At 36.1% G+C, this 20566-nt stretch overlaps 1 protein-coding gene across 3 annotated transcripts in view; it reads left to right on the plus strand.

Annotated features, from left to right (window-relative positions):
* Positions 1-20566, plus strand: part of ASCC3 (activating signal cointegrator 1 complex subunit 3) — a 320082-nt gene that overhangs the window by 225994 nt on the left and 73522 nt on the right. For all 3 annotated transcript variants that reach the window (XM_070450058.1, XM_070450057.1, XM_070450059.1), the window contains 4 exons: positions 12330-12467; positions 12557-12677; positions 13822-13954; positions 17750-17875. In XM_070450058.1, the coding sequence (XP_070306159.1) occupies positions 12330-12467; positions 12557-12677; positions 13822-13954; positions 17750-17875 (518 nt within the window). The remainder of the gene's footprint in view (positions 1-12329; positions 12468-12556; positions 12678-13821; positions 13955-17749; positions 17876-20566) is intronic.

Genomic DNA, 20566 nt, shown 5'->3' on the forward strand with positions numbered 1-20566 from the left:
ATCAGTCCTAAATATTCATTGGAAGGACTGATGCTGAAACTGAAACTCCAATACCTTGTCCCCCTGATGCCAAGAACTGACTCATTTGAAAAGACCCTGATAGTGGGAATGACTGAAGGCAGGAGGAGAAGGGGACAACAGAGGATGAGATGGTTGGATAGCATCACTGACTCAATGGACATGAGTTTGAGCAAGCTCTGGGAGTTAGTGATGGACAAAGAAGCCTGGTGGCTGCAGTCCCTGGGGTCGCAAAGAGTTGGACACCACTGAGCAACTGAACTGAGTTGAACTCAAGCTTCAAGTCCAAGACAGAAACATCTAAGTGCCTAAACTTCAGTATCTAGCGTGCAGCAGGAGTAAGGAATATCTTTTCCTCTTTGGCTTGTATTGAGAGATGTTCAGGCACTGGTTGTCTGTAAACAGTGAAGGTTCAGCACAGCCCTTCTGCTGCCCAAATGCATTCATGCACATTCTCTCCAGACCTTCACTTTAAATAAATAAATAAAAATTCCTCCTAACAATGCAGCTCTCCCTCATATAACCAAAATCCACTCATGCCTCCCCCAGGGAGGCAACTTTCAATTTTATCATTAGCTCCATTAATCCTAGATCTCTTGGTTATCCAGTCACCCTCTGGTTCTTTGGCAGTTCTCTCTAAATGTTCTCTGCTCAGTGTACTGAATTATGAAGTTATCCACAGTCAACTCATGCTATATTTAACAGTGAGGGATGGGGACAGAGACATGAGGTTGGTTAAACATGTAACATATTGTTAGTTAAAATATGGTAGTGCGTACATGAGACAGCAAGGGTAGAGGCCACCATGTGCAACTGATCAGAGAGATATCTGTGGTTTATTTTCTCTACTACCCATCACCTACACACGTCTTCTTCAACCAGCCCCTAAGCTAATTCACATTCTCTGTTCCATGGAGTTACCAAAACCCACATTCCTGAAACATTGGAAGTTGACTGTTCATATATGTTTAATATAAAGGGTTTTTTTAAAAAAAAAAAAAAGCTTTGATTTATTTTCCAAATGTGAGAAGATTTCTGTGAGGTCCATTCAGAATTTCCCCTCCCCTTGTGGTATAGCAATAGCCCCATGTTTTCATCAGGGTCAGTTACCTAGACTATACCAGGACCACATTTTGCTTGCTCACATAGCCCTGTGGCTCTTTCAATTTCCATATAAGTTGTTACATCCCTTGAACATTAAGTCTATAAATGAGAATAGCTAGAGGTGTAGGGAAAGGAAACAAAAAATTCCCAGGTTGTTTATCAGCTCTGTTTGCAAACATCAGCACACTTTGACTGTTTGGTTCCTGGAACTGTGTATTCCGGCAGTGAGAGAAGCAGTGTCATTTAATGATTACTTAGTTCAGAGCATACACCTCATCCTACGAAATAGCACACCAGCCTCACTGAAGTAATGTCTCTCAGCTGCCACTCTGAGTCATTAATCTATAAAGCCAGCTCTTTCTGGGTAGTGAGAGACATAGTAAGAAAAGTGGATCTCCTGGCAGCCTTTGTCTTAATCTTTCTCTATCACGTGAGTTCCTCAGGCAGAAGCATTATCATCCAGGAGATCATGATGATGTACAAGGCATTCAGTTATTCTATCCTAACTGAAGCCTTATTCAGTTACCCTGCCATTCAAGGCACTGACAGGACATGGTGGGCAGCATAGGAGAATCAAAATCTATAGTGTCCATCCTAGACATCATCTCAAGTAGATGTCCGCTCTGTGCTCGAAAGGGTCCAGTGTAATTTCAGGTAGCTGTCTGTTCCCACGGGGAAAGTACTTACAATGGGCCCAGGCTTTTTGCGTCACTCGCATATTAGGCGCCGAGCAGTAGCAGAGTGGGTCTGTCCGCCCGAGGAGATGGAAGCCTGTGTTTAGCTCAGGCAGAGTTCATCTCTCCCACGATGGAGCAACTTAGTACATGAACCCGTCGCACAAGACCTAGGGCCTGGGAGAGAGGCTGTTGGGTGCCCTCAGATGCCCCGTGGACGGTTCACAGCGTTTTCCACACTGCTGTTAGCTTTTTGGTAAACATCTTCATGGGCTATAGGTAGCCGTTTATTCTTGGACCGTTTTAAAAGTTCATGCACATAGAACTGCTTTCTTGTCACTTGTTCCCTGGTAGCACTCTTACCGAACTCCTGGCCATTTGACTAATCAGTAACTACAGAGTAAAGAGTGGATCGTCAGTTCGCGTCATCTCCATTTTGCAGTAAAGTGACAGGGAAGTACATTACACTCAACGTTTACTTCTTTCCTTAGAGTCATTCATGAAGTGACCATAATACCATGTCAGTGTACTTCTTAGAGTGCTACCATCTTGTTCAAAGCCATTTGGAATTTTTCTCCCCTCAGTCAGTTGCACATAAAAAGTGCCCCATGGGGCCTACGTGGGTGGACTGAAGTAGAAATGGTATGCCAGGAATAGGCACACACATGGAAGGTTCATGGATCACATTTTGTAATATTTTTCCATTGGGTCCTTTTATTTCTACTAATGATGAGTGCTTATACGGCTGTATGATTCAGACAACATCCAATTCATGATCAGCAGCTTCAGCAAGTTTACCTGACATTTTAATTAGGAATTCTTTCTCTCCCCTCTCAAAAATATCTATTAAATAATCCTCTCACTAAATCAATAGGGCTCTTAACAGAATTAGTGAAATATTCATTTATTTAACGTCTGTTTATTGAATGTCTACAGCTTACCAGGCACATGTGTTAGCCTTATTGATCCCAAATCTCAAAAAGCTTAAGTGAAGAAAATAGAAGTTTAAAAGTATATACGTGATTAAATAAATAGTTGATGTCAGTTATGAAAATTGCTATGGAAGAAGGCAGTAAGAAATCAAATAGAATAGAGGGATGGGAGGTTCTTCATTAAGTAGAACGGTCAGAGAAGACCTCTCTAAAGAGATGACATTTAAGCTGAGCACCGAAGCATGAAAACGAGCTGGCTAGGCCAAGAGAGATGATAACAGCCTTGCAGGTGAAGGGACAGCATGTTAAAGGAACTGAGAGAAGATCAGGTTCAGCTGGAGCAGAATAAGCTAGGAGGAGGTGGGTATAAGTTATGTTTGAGAGACAAGCCAAAGCCAGCTCAGGCAAGGCCACTGACCCCTGGTTAGGGAGTTTGGATTTTTATTCTCAGTACTATAAGACACTCATGTATTCATGTATTAAGCCAACATTTATTGAGCTCCTTCTTATGTCAGGCAGGTTAAGTTCCTGCCCTGTGGGATTAACACTCTGGTGGGAATGATGGCTAATAAGCAAATATGTCAGATTGTGATCATTGATGTGGGGAGAAAAAAATAATCAAAGCAAAGAGTATAGGGGTGCCAGGGATAGTACTGAAATGCCGTACGTTAATGCAAGTTGAGGAGGCCTCCCTGATGAAGGTACTTTTGAACAGAGAAGAACTGAAGGAAGTGAGGAAGCAAACTAAACTGATATCTAAGGGAGGGGGCATCCCCAGGCTTTGAAAGGTTTTAAGCTAAACTTTTTTAAATCACTTTTTCTTTTTAGTGGAAAATAGTTTGAAGTGGAAGTATGCTGGTAAAGAATCCACCTGCAATGCAGGAGACCCCAATTCGAATCCTGGGTCAGGAAGATCTGCTGGAGAAGGGATAGGCTACCCACGCCAGTACTCTTGGGCTTCTTGGTGGCTCAGCTGGTAAAGAACCTGCCTGTAATGTGGGAGACCTGGGTTCGATCCCTGAGTTGGGAAGATCCCGTGGAGAGTGGAATGGTTACCCACTCTAGTATTCTGGCCTGGAGAATTCCATGGAATGTATAGTCCCTGGGGTCACAAAGAGTCAGACACAACTGAGTGACTTTCACTTTCACTTCACTTTGCTGCTTGGTGGAAAATAGTTTTAAGTGGAAGTATGCATGGAATTAATGATGGTGGTGACCTCAAGGCCACCAAAGAGTGGTAAGAGTAGGAATTAAAAGATATATTTGGGATTAGATTCAATAGGACTGTCTAATAGATGAGAAATGGTGATTGAAAAAATGAAAAGAATCAAGAATGGTGCCTCGGTTATTAACTATAAACGTCTGAGTAAGTAATAGTATCGTGTGTTGAAATGGGGAGAGCTGAGACTGTAGGATAGAGAGGAAGAAGGAGACAGATTTAGGATGGAAAGAGGAAGACAGAAAACAGATTTGAGCTTTAAAAACAAAAGGAAAGTAAAGAGGGGAAAAGTTGTGTTTTTGACATATTAAATTATATCTCTAAGACTCTCAACCCTGGAGGAGAGCATGGCAATCTACTGCAGTATTCTTGCCTGGAGAATCCCCATGGACAGAGAAGCCTGACAGGCTGCGGTCCATGGGGTTGCACAGAGTTGGACATGCCTAAACACAGCACAACAAGACTTGCAAGTGAAGATTTCAAGGCAGTTAAACATAGTAAGTCTGTGAAACACACAGTGTGAGTGAGACGAACACATGAACTTGGGAGCATCTGTGGAGAAGCAGCCTTCGAACCCAGGTGAGCACCTGAGACCCTCAGAGAGTGTGGGGCTCAGAAGGCAGGCCTGAGGGACTCTCATCGTGAGCTCAGGTAGAAAATGAGGAGCTGGCAAAGGACCCAGAGAAAGTGGTGCCAATGCGGAAAGACAGCGTCCTGACCTCTGTAGGCAAGAGGGGTTCATGAAGGAAGGAGTGCTTGACTCCATCAGATGTTAATGGGAGTTGAGTGAGATAAGAACAGAGAAACACTCATGGGATTTCGCACTTGGATGTCCTGAATGAACTTGGCAAGTACAGTCAGTGACATGTTGTGAACATAAGCCAGTTTGGAATGAGCTGAGTAAATGGGTGGGCAGGGAAGGAAATGGAAGCAAATAACATATACAGCTCCTTCTAGAAGCTTTTCTATGTAATTTAATTAATGTTATAATTTAGTACCTAATAAGTACGGTCTGTTGGATTCTGCCAAATATTCTGCAGTCTAGTTCAGCATGCAGGGTGAATGGTGCTGAGATCTGGATAGTTGCCAGCCTGCTCTGCAAGATAAAAGAGCAGAGGAAACACCCTTTCTTCTGAGTGGGTTTCCTGATTGAAAGCTCAGAATACCGCGCTGATTTCATCACTCACACTTTGGATGAGATGCATATCTGGAATGGGAAAACAGAACCTGGCTGAAGATTAGACTTTATTCTTCAGTCTGTCTTATATTCTCCTCCTCATCTCCTCTACCTATCTGTCCAGTTAACAGCATAGCTAACCCTTTCTTCCTCCACACTGTTAAATAAGGTCCAGGTAGCTAAAAGAAAAAGCACATCAAAGAGAACTACCTTTTTTTTTTTTTTAGTCCTTAGATCCTTACAAGTAGGAATGAATTAAACACAATTCTACAATATTTTTTGCCCTAAAGGTCCTGCACCACAATGTTTGGGTTGTATTCTAAGGTCTACGGTACCACCGAAAGGTAGATTCGGGGAAATAATCTGAAGCAGGAAAGGGAATAGCTTTCTGACTGTATAAAAGGAATCTAGATGTGGGAACATGAAAATCAGAGTGTGAAAGATAAAAATTCCTTGGAACATAGTATTGTTAAACAATACTGTTAATTTGTTAATTCAAATTAATTGGCTGTATGACTTAATGTAGATGACATTGAGCGTTATTAAGGAAATGTGCTAATTTTAATTTTATACAATGCTTCAAAGTGAATTCATGAAAAGCTGCATAGGTACACAGTAGGAGCACATTCATGAAAAGTAGAACTGATGTTATTTCCACATGTTTAATGGGAGTTCCCAGGTGGCTCAGTGGTAAAGAATCCTCTTAGCAATGCCAGAGATGCTGGTTGGATCCCTGGGTGGGAAGATCCCTTGGAGGAGAAAAAGCAACCCACTCCAGCATTCTTGCCTGGAAAATTCCGTGAACAGAGGAATTCCATGGAAGGCTACAGTTCATGGGGTTGCAAAAGAGTCGGACACAACTGAGCAACTTGAGCACGCATGCACACCACATGCTTAATACTGAAGGAATTTTTTGATACTTGAAAACTTTTCTCTTTTTAAGCTAAACATAACTCATCCAACTACAGTACAAGTAAAGCCTTCATAGATGAACTCTAGGTTTATACAAAATCATCACAAGTTCAGGTTTGGTGGAGTTTCTACTACTGACACTTTACTATAGCTTTCTTTGGTCCATTTGCTTTTTCATTCAACATATACATACTGACCTCTTCCTATAGGTAAGAATTTAGCACCAGGCTTTGAAGATGGATGTTGAGATTTTTGAAAATCAGAAATTAAGTTGACTGTAATGAGGGTAACCGTATTTTCAACTTAAAGGATCTGTTTTATCAAATTAAAATAGATTTAGCTCATGATACAAAAGTCCCACCCCACATGCTTTCTATTTTGATCAAGCTTCAGACCTCTTTAAGGACCATCCAATACAGAAGACTATTAGGCTAAGAATGTTAAGTATCAAAACAGACATTATCTACAGGTTTGCTAAGCATTGGACATTTGAACTGAGTTGGGCCTCGTGGAATGTTTGTGTAATTAAGGGCAGCTTCAAGATAGGAGACTTTTCTTTTTTTGTTTTGTCTTAGTTTATATCATACATGTCCTATTGACTAAAGAGGTAAAGCTCTTGTTAATGCTTAGTAATAACTGATATGTTTATCAAGTGCTTTAATCGTTCCCTAAAGGCTTACCTTATCCCATTTAGCCATGGATTCTAGGAGGATTGCTCCTGTTACCCCAGTTTTACAGATGCGGGAACTAAAAACTTAGAAGAACTAAGTGACTTGCCCAATAGCACAAAGCAAGGGAACCGAGCAAGGGAGCTGCAGGTCAGAGCGGCTGTTTCAGAGTTGCGCTTTTTTATTGCCCCACATAGTTACGGAATCATGGACAACATGCTGTCTAGAGAAGATGGAAAAGTCGAAGTGGGAGTGTGTGTCTTTTGATAGGGATGGTAGCTAAAATGTCAAATGCAAGCAACCAAGAAGAACTGTGCCATTTTCAATAATGAGAGGTGATAGTTTAGAGGAGAAGATAATTGGAAGTATCCTTCATTTTGAACATAGGAGAAGAAATCAACTGTAAAAAAGAAATAGATTTGCAAATCGTCTGTATAGAGTTTCCCAGCTGTGTGAGTCTGGGACATCACCCATGATTTCAAATCTCACCTATTTTCTTCATACTGTTTAAAACAATGAGGTCTAGCCCTCAGCCAAGTGGATGATGTCATTACTTCAAGTAGGTACTTGAAACATGGCTCATTCACGTGTTGGTTAGAGGGTGGCATTGTGGTTGAGAGCGTGGACTAGATCCTGGCTTCTTAGGTTCAGGACTGACTGCCCACTGCAAGCTGGTGACCTTGGTCAGGTGTTACACTTCTGAGCTCATCCTTTAGTCTATGAAAGGACGATAGTAATCCTATCCCAACAGGATTCTTGTGGGGATTAAATGTATTCGTACATTTATTTTTTTTTATTAGTTGGAGGCTAATTACTTTACAATATTGTAGTGGGTTTTGTCATACATTGACATGAATCAGCCACGGATTTACATTTGTTCCCCATCCCGATCCCGTATTAGTACATTTAATGTGCATAGGACAGACCTAGAACAGAGTTAAATGTTCAGTAAATGTCATTACATTGAATAGCACTTTTTAAAACAGATATTCTTTTTGCTGAAAGCTCTGTGGTAAAATTTAATCATATATTCATAATCTTTTACTTGTGATCCTTCACAGATTTGATTCATGTTAATATAGTATTTGCTTAAAATTCTGCTGCTTAAGATTATAACGCTGTAATGTCCCTTTTATCAGCTTCCTCTGTATTTTGGTTATTTTTTAATGCTTGTTTATTTACTAATTTATCTGGCTGCCCCGGGTCTCAGTTGCAGCATGTCAGGCCTTTGTTGGTCACGCAGGATCTTTTGTTGCGGCGCACGGACTCGATGCTTGCAGCACTCAGGTTGCAGCCTGCAGGCTCGTTAAGTTGGAAACGTTGCTCTGCAGCGTGTGGGACCTCAGGAATCAAACCCACGTCCCCTACATTGCAAGGCAGATTCTTAACCACTGGACCACCAGGAAAGTCCCTCTCTGCATTTTAAGAGCAGACATCTATGAAAATGTTCTCCAAGAATGTTTTGAAATTTGCACTCACCAAAAATTGAAATGAGCATAAAATACATGTTCAGAAATTTAATAGTGTGAAAGTGTTAGTCCCTCAGTCGTGTCTGACTCTCTTTGCAACTCGACGGACTGTAGCCGACCAGGTTCCTCTGTCCATGGGATTCTCCAGGCCAGAATACTGGAGTGGGTTGCAATTCCCTTCCGCAGGGGCTCTTTCCAACCCAGGGATCTAACCCAGGTCTCCTGCATCGCAGACAGATTCTTTACCATCTCAGCCACCACATGAAGTGCTTATACTGGGATTTCCAGACAATAGCATAGTGAATTAAGTTGGAAACGTTAATAAATAAAAAATTTTCATATCTCATCCTACAGCCCAGTTTTGATACTGCTATTATTAAGAATCAGACTAAACTAAATGCAAACATTGAAAATAATATTGTGTTTATTTAGCAGACATAGCAAAGATTTATATCTTATTGTTTAGATTTCATTTACATATTTACTTCTCGTCTAATTATATATTTAATCATTTATAAACACATTTGTATATTAACAGTATGGTAAATTACTTTGAGGTGTGGTTGTTTTGGGTCTCAGATTGGGCACAGGAGAATATGTTCTGAGGTGTATCAGTAAAGCTTGAAAACATACTACCTTAAATGAATTTTATTTAAAAAATTTTTTTCATATTAGTAGATCAAAAGAATGTTCTAAAGTGTTTCTTTTATTTTTGTTTTTCCCCTTTAGTCTGTAGGGTGTATCATAAAGAAGTGTATTTTAAGAATAATAGTAGTTATGAGGAAATATTTTAACTTCATTTAACATCTGTGCCAGATGTGATGTATTTAATTATTTTTTTAAAAAAGAAAGTGTTTGTGACTTTCATTGTTCTTCTTGTGGTGCATCTTTTTTTGAGTGTTTTATACAATTGATAAGCATTATTCAGTGGCATATGGTCCGAGTCTGACGTGCTTTGAAAAGAGTACAGAGTTCTGATAATGAGGATTCTGTGAAAATGGGAAAACCAGTACAACAGATATGCTTTGAGAAAGTATGGGTTTTTAGCATCTTGAAACAATATATCACACTCAAAGGGACAGAACTGGGCTGCACAATCTGTTAGCTCATTCTTGTCCAATCTGGTCTCCTCCTTTCTTTTGGAGCCAGCATTGTCATCAACTCACTGAATTATATTCTGACTGGAATGTATTTCAGGCACAGAGTAATGTATCTACTTAAATGGAATCCTATCTTTCTACAAAAGCTTTTTGAGTATAATAAATTTAAAATATAAAAAAAAAATTTCTATTAAGTTAAAGTAATTGGTTCAACAGTTTACATATGTGCCTCTTCCCCCACCACCCTAAAAAATGAGCACTACTTAGAGGAGCATAGATCTGTTTTCCTTTTATTTTTAATATTGAAAAACATTTTTTGGTTTCACTAACATACAGTCAGACATATTTCAGAGACTGTTTATTGGAAAGATACCTGTACCTTACAGCAATCGTTACTTGAACGTAAGTGAACTGTGCCATTAAAACTTCCTCTAACAAGGTGTTTTAATTATGATTATTCTTTTTAAAATTCTATAGCAGTCTTTCTACCAAGAATTAGGCCTTAATGTCCTACGACATTCAGTGAGTGTAATAAATGAACTTTCTCCTAAGTATTTAAATGGTACTAACTGTCCTTGAAAAAATTAAGACAATGGTAATTCAGATATTTTTTTGTGAGGCTCAGTTCTCTCATGGAGCCAGAATTGAGAAAAACTACTATATAGTATTCAAGATCACCCAGTCTTTTAATTTGAAATATAATGTGTTGTATAAATGAATTGAGTGTTACTTTAGAGCTATATTACTTTATGTAAAGAATTAAGTGTTACCATTTTTGTAAAGTCATAAGCACAATGCCTGATACTTAGTAAGTACTCAACAAATTATATATATTATCATATTTAAATTCCTAAAAAATTTTGCTCTTATTATGTTGTTTTGATCAAGATGAAATTAAGTATAGCAGTAAAGATGCATATAATCTAGTCAAAAATTATATTTTCAAATTTAAACAGGCTCCCCTGGTAGTATTTTATGCTTATTGGTTGAGTAACATTACTATAAATTTTGCTTTTTTATAATGTACAGATAACTCAGAATTCATCCATAGTAACCATGTAATAAATGAAGTTGTTTTTTGTGATTGTCCTCTTGAGGATTTTAGGTCTTTGCCAGTTCAGATAGGCAAATAGTTCTTTTTAATGCATTGATTTATGTGAAAGTGGGGGCAAAGGAATGAGAAGCAGCTCGGCTTCCCTGATGTGGAAGGACAGGGTATTATTGCCTCGCCAAACCTCCTGCCGTAGGACTCTTCCTCTTTCCTAGCGTAAATTGTATGTTAGTTTTTCAATGTGATTGGCATTGCCATGGAACACTGCAAACTATACAAGTTATAAATATACAGTGATATTTAAGATGTGAAACTGAAAAATCCCAAAACTAATTATCAGGGCTCGAATATCAGCGAATTAATTCTTGATGGCATAAATTGAAGCTATTTTATGCAGTGAACTATTGAACAAAAAAGGGATAATAGGCTGTCACTTGAGAATGGCTAACATAATTTGTGAGACGGGACAGCATCTTTCTTTATAGCATACATTTGTAGTCAGTCTTTATGCTAATACATTTCCATATTCTTGCGAACAGTTTATAAAGAAAATAACACAAGAATACCAGGTGACTATGCTGTGAATGTGAAACAGAACAAAGTGTTTATACATTGCATTCAATTCAGGAAAGTGGATAAATGACATTTCTGATGTATGTGTTAATAAAATGTTACCTAGCCTATGCACTACTTCTTATACATTGATAATTATTATAAAGCAAAACTTTATCTTTCTTTTCTTTTCTTTTCTTTTTGGATAATTGGTATAAAACAACTTTTTCCCACACAGAAAAACTAGTGAGTTTCGTAAGAAAAAAGGATTTGTTCCCTTTGCATAAAATCTGTGTTGCATTAACTATTTTCCATGTAGAAAATGGAAAGTGATTTCTATCACTATATTCTGAGAGTATTTATAAAATATGAGTTTCAGAAACTGTTTGTACAAATAAAATTCAGTGAGCTAAACTGAGGCTGGAAATGCAATCTGTTTTACAATGCAAAACATGGAATGTATGAGAATTCTGAATACAATCAAATTAGCATTTAAAATAAATAAGGTAAAGAGTTACTTAACCAAATAAAATAAATAAGAATTACTTAATATTGCTAGAATAATTGATGGACTATTTACAAAAATTAAACTTAGATTTCTACCATACTTTTTATTACAAAATAATTACAAGTTAATATTTAAATGTAAAAGTAAAACTATAACAGAAGTTAAAGGAATAGTAGGTGCATATGTATTTTATCTCAGGATGAGGTAGTTTTCTAAGCAAGAAAACATAAGGCCAATTTAAATTTTAAGTCCATAAAGTAAAAAAATAAATAAATTGATAAATTTATAAATAATAAATTGTAAACTTAGTATTATACATATAAAACTGGATGAAAGTTTATGATAATTTATGAAAAATGAAACAGTAAATATGAAAAGTATTTAACTGAACTGTTGATCAAAAACATGAGAAGTAAGTAAAAGTATGTACCAGGCTGGTTTTGTAAATGAGAAAGCTGAGGCTGAGAGGGTATATAACTTGCCAGCAGGTCACTAAGTTCAGTGAGAAAGTCTAAACTTGAATGCTTACTCTTTGGTAAGATTATAACTGATTTTTTCCATTAATTTTTTGTCCTTCCTAAATTTTTATTACTGAGCCAAAAAATAGAAGTCTTTTCCATAACAAGACAAACAGACACTGAAACATCTTAGGCAATATTGCATCGCTTTTAATAGTGTGGCTCATTAAGGGGTAATGAGTACAGATTTTTTTTCCTTGATACATAAAAATAGGATTGATAGCATTTAAATTTTAGTTAATGTAGGCTATACATTCTCACTAAGCAGATATTCTTTTCAACTAATTTAACTTTAATCATTGCTGCAGATGCGGCCTAGATTTTTATGCCAGTAAGAATTAAAAAAAAACAAATTTAACCAAATATAGTCTTATGAAAAATGTAAAGCTCATGCACCTACAACTTGTAATTGTGTTTTTATTTGCAGATGGAGAATATCATTGGAACAATAAGAGATTCCAACCTGAAGCTGACACTTGCTTTTGGAATAGGAATGCATCATGCTGGGTTGCATGAAAGGGACCGAAAAACAGTAGAGGAACTATTTGTAAATTGTAAAATTCAGGTATTTTTTTTTTCCCATGAACAGGTATTTAAAAGTGACTTGAAAGTTGTGTTTTAGTTAGATGTAAGATATTATCTTTTATTTTTTAGGTTCTTATTGCTACAAGTACATTAGCCTGGGGTGTAAACTTTCCAGCTCATTTAGTAATTATTAAGGGAACAGAATATTATGATGGAAAAACACGACGATATGTGGATTTTCCTATTACAGGTAATATTTTTAAATTTACAAATACATTAGACTTCTGTTTCAGTCTTAATAATTTGAATTTGCATGAATTAAAGTTTAGAAAATTGGTCATATATGATGAGCAAATTGTAAAATTTTTTTTTGTTTCCAGTAAAAATATAACTCAAAGTGTTGAGCCATTTTGTTTACTTTTACTTATCTAATTTGTTAATGAATGTCAAAAGCACAAGTAATTTTTTTTAGTTAAAAAGGGATTAATACTGATTAGTAGCTGCTAGTAACGTTCGGTGTGTGTGTGCTGTTCAGTCCTGTCCAACTCTTTGCTACGCTATGGACTGTAGCCCAGCAAGCTGTCCATCCATGGGGTTCTCCAGGCAAGAATGCTGGAGTGGGTAGCCATTCCCTTCTCTAGGAGCTCTTCCCTACCCAGGGATCAAACCTAGGTCTCCTGCATTGCAGGCAGATTCTTTATCATCTGAGCCACCAGGGAACCCCCATAAATTATAATTAAATATTATGTTTAATTTTAAATCTCCCTCAATAGACATGATTGTTTCCATAGGATTTCTAGAACCAAAGCATTTTTTACTATAATTTGTACAAGTCAATTAACATATTTTAAAACCTGATAGAATATTTTCAATGAGTTTTGAACAGGGTGATATACCAAATGAATATTTTAATTCAGTTAATGCATAGAAGACCTATATCATTTCTCAGTGATAATTTATGTCAAAGACTCCTGCAGTATAAAAGAAAAATTTTATACAGTGGGTGAGTTGAGGATGAGGCCTAAATGGATCCATTATCACAGGTAAAAATAATCAAATTACCCTGCTAAAGAGGTTTTTCTATGTGTTTTATTTTTTCTTACTTGATTATAGTAGTTATAACTCTTAAATATCATTTTTGAAACATTTAACTAAAGGAACCTTTGATCTTTCTTACTTTTACCGCAAGGCTCTTTTGAGGACTCAGTTTTCTGTCTTAGTGAATTGGTTATTAAATTATTAAAGAACTCTATAGTAGGCATAAGAGATAACACCCCTTGTCTTAAAATACTCTCTTTCTTATTTTCTGGTATTGTAGAAGCATGCCATAATCCATCAATATTTTTTGTGCTACATGCCACATTACAAAATACCTCTTGTCCTCTTTTTTATAGATGTACTCCAGATGATGGGGCGTGCTGGGAGGCCTCAGTTTGATGACCAAGGCAAAGCTGTAATTCTGGTTCATGACATAAAGAAAGACTTTTACAAAAAGTTTCTTTATGAACCTTTCCCAGTAGAATCAAGGTAAATTTTGCTGTAAATTACTTTAAATGGATTATGTCTTAGCAGGTTGATGTTTTTGTGCTTACATTTTATTAGGTAAAAATAGGTAAAACTTGTAGTACAGAAGAATTATTTGAAGTGGAACAATACATTTATCACAATAAGACAACATTAAATTATAATTTTCACTAAAAAACAAAGCTGTTTAAAAGAAGCAGTGAAGCACTTTGTTCAGTCGTGTTGACTCTGGAGCCAGAACACTTAGGTTCACATCTGAGGTCTCCACCACTTATTTGCTGTCATCCCTTTGGCAAAGTGGACAATGCAAAGAAATAGAGGAAAACAGTAGAATGGGAAAGACTAGAGATCGCTTCAGGAAAATTAGATACACCAAGGGAACATTTCATGCAAAGATGGGCGCGATAAAGGACAGAAACCATGTGGACCTAACAGAAGCAGAAGATATTGAGAAGAGGTGGCAAGAATAAACAGAAGAGTTATACAAAAAAAGATCTTAATGATGGCAGAAAGCAGAGGAACTAAAGAGCCTCTTGATGAAAGTGAAAGAGGTTGAGTGGAAAAGCTGGCTTAAAATTCAACATTCAAAAAATTAAGATCATTGCATCCAGTCCCATCACTTCATGACAAATAGATGGGGAAACAATGAAAACAGTGACAGACTTTATTTTCTTGGGCTTTAAAATCACTGCAGATGATGACTGCAGCCATGAAATTAAAAGACGCTTGCTCCTTGGAAGGAAAGCTATGACAAACCTAGATTCCATATTAAAAGCAGAGACATCACTTTGCTGACAAAGGTCCATCTAGTCAAAGCTATGGTTTTTCCAGTGGTCATGTATGGATGTGAGAGCTGGGCCGTAAAGAAGGCTGAGGGCCAAAAAATTAATGCTTTTGAACTGTGGTGTTGGAGAAGAGTCTTGGGAGTCACTTGGACTGCAAGAAGATCAAACCAGTCCATCCTAAAGGAAATCAGTCCTGAATATTCATTGAAGGGACTGATGCTGAAGCTGAAGCTCCAGTCCTTCCACCACATGATGTGAACAGCCAACTCAATGCAAAAGACCCTGATGCTGGGAAAGATTGAAGGCAGGAAGAGAAGAGGATGACAGATGGTTGGATGGCATCACCGACTCAATGGACATGAGTTTGATCAAGCTCTGGGAGATGGTGAAGGACAGGGAGGCCTGGTGTGTTGCAGTCCATGGGATCACAAAGAGTCAGACATAACTAAGTGACTGAACAACAACTTTGACTATGTCTTTGCTCATTTCTCAGCAAAAAATAATCTTTTCTCTGTCAGATTTGTACATTTTCATTCTTAACATATATCATATACTTTTTATCACTGTCTTAATATACTGAACTTCATTTACCATATTCCAAATGCAAAGGATAAAACACATTTCTCATTTATACTGTAAACAGTTATTGAGGTTTTTTTACTGTGTTAGAATTTCTACTAATGTTCACTTTTTTAATTTGGAAAATATGAAAACATTTAATTTGTGGGAGATAGCTTATACTGTGCTAAGAGAAAATTTATGACCATAAATATGTATTTTAAAAGAAATAGGGAAAATGAATTATCTGAATATCCATCTCAAGAATTTGAAAAAAAGTTAACAAATTGAACTCAAAGGAGAAGATAGAAAGATGAGAAAGAATTAATGAATTAAAACCAAACATACATTAGAAAAAAATATCAGCAAAGCCAAAAGTTTATCAATAACATTGATAAACCTTTAGTATGGTCAAGAAGAAAGAGAGAAGGAACAACACAGTATCAGGAATCAAAAGATATAAAAAAATTTTAAATAATAAAATATGAGAAAATTATGCATATTTTTAAATTTTATATCAAGTGGTGAAATCCTTTTTTAAAAAAACTTACTAAAACTGACACAAAAAGAAATAGAAAATTTAAATAGTCTATCAAAGCAATTATATCTGAAATTTAAAACCATTCCACAAAGAAATTTTCTGATCCAGACATTTCACTAGTGAATTCTTTACAGCATTTAAGGAAGAAATTGAACATGAACTCTTTTCTACTCTAGAAAAGATTGGAATATCTGCCAACTTATTTTATGAGATTAGAATAACCTTAATGCCAAAACCTGATAAATTTACCAGAAGGGAAAGTAACAGAGCTGTGTCTCTCATGAATATAGATGTAGAAATCCTATATAAAACTTCAAATCAAATCTAGTAATGTATAGAAAGATAACATATTACAGCTAATTACAATATAAGTGCAAAGGCTAATTACTTGAAAATACATGAATATAATTCACTGTATTAGCAGGAAAAACATGAGAAAAATTATATGATTATCTCAGATATTTTAAAAAGTGTTTGATGAAATTCCACACCCATTCATAATAAGAACTGTTAGCCAACAAATATTTGGGAAATGTTCTTAATCTGATAGAGTATCTACTAAAAATCTACCTCAGATGCCATGATCAAGGATTCAATATAATGTTCTTAATCTGATAGAGTATCTACTAAAAATCTACCTCAGATACCATGATCAAGGATTCAATATTAAAGGCTTTCTCTTTGAGACAGAAAATTATACAAGGGATGTTGCTTTACCACTGCCAGTAATTAAGCATTGTGTTAGAGGCCTAAGCCAGTACATTAAGGTAAAGAAAAGAAAAGTGAAAATTCTTTTTGAGCAAGAGGAGTAACTAAAAAACACAAAGAGAAGACTTCTGGGGCAGTGGGAATGCTTGATCTTGGCACTGGTTACACAGACGTGTTCACATTGTGAATATTACTTGAGTTGTACATATGTAGTTTATGTAATTTTTTTTCTATATATACTTCAGTAAAAAATGGATTAAAAATTTAAATGTGCAAGTTTGATGTAATATTTTATCTTCTACAAAATATATATACAGAAGTTATATATTAACTTCTCTATTAATGGGCATTCAGAGTTTCTAGTTTTCTCTCTTACATATATTGCTGCAGTGAAGGGTTTTGCTTCCCTATCCTAACTTTTGAATGTTTCCCTAACAGGTGATAATGAAAAAGTAAAATTGCTGGGTCATGGTGATTGTTCACATAGATATTGCCAAGTTGCCCTCCAAATTAGCTAGACAGATTTACACTCTGCCACTGATGACTAGAGAGGAATATAGCAACTTTTTTTCATTCAGTTATTATTATGGCCTTTTCCTCATATCCTTAAAAACATCCTTTGCGGAAGCTGTTTTTAATAATACATACTGTTCCATGTATCATAATTTACATGTTTTTATCCTTTATTGGACATTGCTTCCCTTTTTTGTATTTTATGTAAGAAACTGAAATGACCATTTTGTTGTGCCAATATTTCAATGCATCTGATCATCGCTATATTCTACAACACCTAGTACATTCATCGTATATGACTGAACTTAATATTCACTGAATTAATGAAGGGAATATCCTTGCTCCAACATAACTGTCCCCCATTTCCTACCAACTCTTCTGTCATCTGCGTCAGTATTATTCCGTACTTACTCCAGTGCCCTCTAAGAAAATTCTGCTCTCCAAGGTGTGTGTCTCTTGTCCACTCTTATGTTGGCTCTCATCTTCTTGTAAGAGTTACTAGCTCCCTTCCTATCAGCCTGTGTTTATTTGCACCTAGCAATTCATTTGGCCAAAATTATATATGAAGTATATAAATTACAGGAAACACATTTGTCCTATATCTTGGGACATCAAATTTGAGTCTTGACTATGTGTTCAAGTAGTTTTCATTTAATTTTCATGTATGTTTCCCATGTCTTATTCACTCTGTAGTTTATTAGGAGTGCTGTCTGACCATTTAAATGCAGAGATTGCTGGTGGTACAATAACATCTAAGCAAGATGCAATGGATTATATTACCTGGACTTACTTTTTCCGTCGTCTAATCATGAACCCCAGGTAAGCACAGGACTATTATTTATCGTTCTTCTCTAAAGATCTTTTTTGTATTTAAAATATCACCTGTCTGTGGAAGACCCAAAATATTTCACTCCATCTGCTCTCCATCAAGTAGAGTCTCATGTCTCCACCAACCTTCTGAATGTTGCCACATGGACTTCCTACCATCATTTCAAATTCAACATGCCTAAAACTGAATTAATCATATCTAAAAATTTTGCTCAAATCTCACTTTCTTGATCAGAAATTAAATATATTGTTTTGGAAATGGAAAGTAGATATGGTTTACTTAGTAGACATAGGATAAATGGTGACATTTGAACAAAGACTTGAAAGAGGTAAGAAGGTTGACCACATAAATATCTAGTGAACAGCATTTCAGGCCAGGGGGACAGGAGAGGTTCTAAGACTGACTTGTCTGGTGTGATGAAGGTACAGCAAGAAGAAGATATAGCTAAAGTGGAATAAGTAGGCGGGTGTGGAGAGTAGTAGGAGATGAGGCTAGGGATTGTGGATGGGTGGTAAGTGGTCTTATTAGTCTCATGAGGGCTTCGACACCAATGTAAGAACTTTGATTTCTATTCTGGGTGAAATGAGAAGCTTTGTCAGTTTTTGATCAGAGGACTGACAGTATCTATCATATCATAAAGAAGGCAAATTATAATCATAAATGTTATAAATAATTTGAATTCCCCTGTTGAAAGGTAGAAATTTTCAGATTTATTTTTTAAATATCACTAAAAAAATTTTTAAGCAACATTTCAAATCAAGAGAAAGGGCCCAAATAAAGTCAACAATTTGCATATTTTACTTAATCTGCTATAGTCATGCTCTGCAGTTTTCTTTCTAATTGGCCCTAATATCTTTTTATTGTTGTCTGTGTTAAAAGCCCCTATCCACAAAGCCAAAAGCAAAGAAAGGCACAGGAAATTGGTGCACTTTTCCCACTTACTTTTAGATCTAGTAAAAGTTTTAAGAAGGCTAAAATCATTGTCTCAAATGAAGAGCTTGTGTTGTGTGTAGTTTTAATATATACTTCATACTCCCTGTCATTCAGAGGCATAAATTGAGATTTGACTTTTCTTTGGGTGGGAGGCGCTTATATACACACTTGTGTGCATGCATGTATGTGTGACAAGAAGAAACTGAAGTTTATTTTAAAAGTTGAAAGAGCAAGCGCCACTCCTGAAATACAGTCACATTTAGATAAATAAATATGACCCAATTCTCCAACCAGTTCTTCATTTATTCATGTTACTGTAAAGTGTCCACACCATACTACTACCCAAAATAAAATTTATGTTGGGAAAGATTTGAGTTCCTGGTTGTTCTCTGTATGTCTATGTATATTTTTATGTTTTGATATGCATGTGTATATATATGCAAATCTATATATATACATATAAAGATATATGCATATGAAATTATATATATATGTAGATACAGATATATGTATATATTAGTTTGTTTAAATATATATAAACACATGTATTGGTGCATCCTGAAATGTAATATATTTCAAATTGAGTTCTGGATTCAATTTGTATGTTCAGTTTTACTCTCTGTTTTCCCCTGAGAAAGCTTCTAAATATTTCTAGGGGAAAAAAATGTTGTGGTAGTTTCAGCTGTCCCTGTAACCACTTCCATTATTTGTGTCATTATTACTGCTGCATAATCTGAACATAAAAAAGCATGGTGCTGTAACAAATGACTTCCCAGTACTGACAGTTATAGCAGCAGCATTTCTATACTGATGAAAAATTTCCCAGCGAGATCTCTGGCCAGGTTTACATAAACCAAACAGGAAATGGCTGCCACTATTCACATTAAATCCAAACTGTTTGGTGTGACTTTATCTATGTTTTACATTACAATAAAATCTCTCTTTTTCAGCTGGTAAACTTTCATTTCTTTTTAAGGTTGGAGAAAGATAATGAGGTTTCGTGTGAGGTATTCTTGTTTATCTTTTGATAAGATCTTTTAAAGTTAATATTTTTAAGCTTGTTTTACTTTTTGATTCTTTAAATGTAATCAACTTTGTAAAATTTTATGATAGGGAGAGGTTTGTTTAAACTTTTCCCCAACGGACTGCTGATAGAACTAGCCTGTCTAGTCCATGTGCTAGATGCTGTCAGTACAAACTGCCTTTGACTTTCACACCTCTCAGGGGACTAGTAATTGTTGTGTTCAAACAGCCTGTAATTGTGATCCCGCTGGCTTTCTCAGTACGCTTCTGGCTATTAGAATCATTAAACAACTCAGCACCTGTTAACAGCATTGTAAATATTCAACCCTGCTTGTGTGCAGGTTGAGTCCAATATAGAGAAATCTTACAGAGCTCAGCCTCATAAATTACAGCCTCTGACAAGTCAATTATTGTGAAACTGGGTTTCTCTGTGAAATAAATGAAATACCATGCTGACAAAAAAGGTAGGCTGTCTGTTTATAGCAGAGAGAAGATAATGACTTGATGATTCAATGCAGTGAGCATGAAACTACATTGTATCCTTTATTCATAATTAAACGTATAATATTTCTGCTTTAATAACCAATAAGTTATAATTTTCTACTGTGGCGAGTGCAACATGAAAACAAACCTTTTTACTTAGCAGTTGCATGCTTTTTCAAGCTAGTAAAGTGATTATTAATATGTAATTTGTAAGCTAAATGCTTATAATTATTTAAGCTAGA

This window comes from Odocoileus virginianus, chromosome 19 (genome assembly GCF_023699985.2).
Source record: "Odocoileus virginianus isolate 20LAN1187 ecotype Illinois chromosome 19, Ovbor_1.2, whole genome shotgun sequence".
In the NCBI taxonomy this organism is placed as follows: domain Eukaryota; kingdom Metazoa; phylum Chordata; class Mammalia; order Artiodactyla; family Cervidae; genus Odocoileus; species Odocoileus virginianus.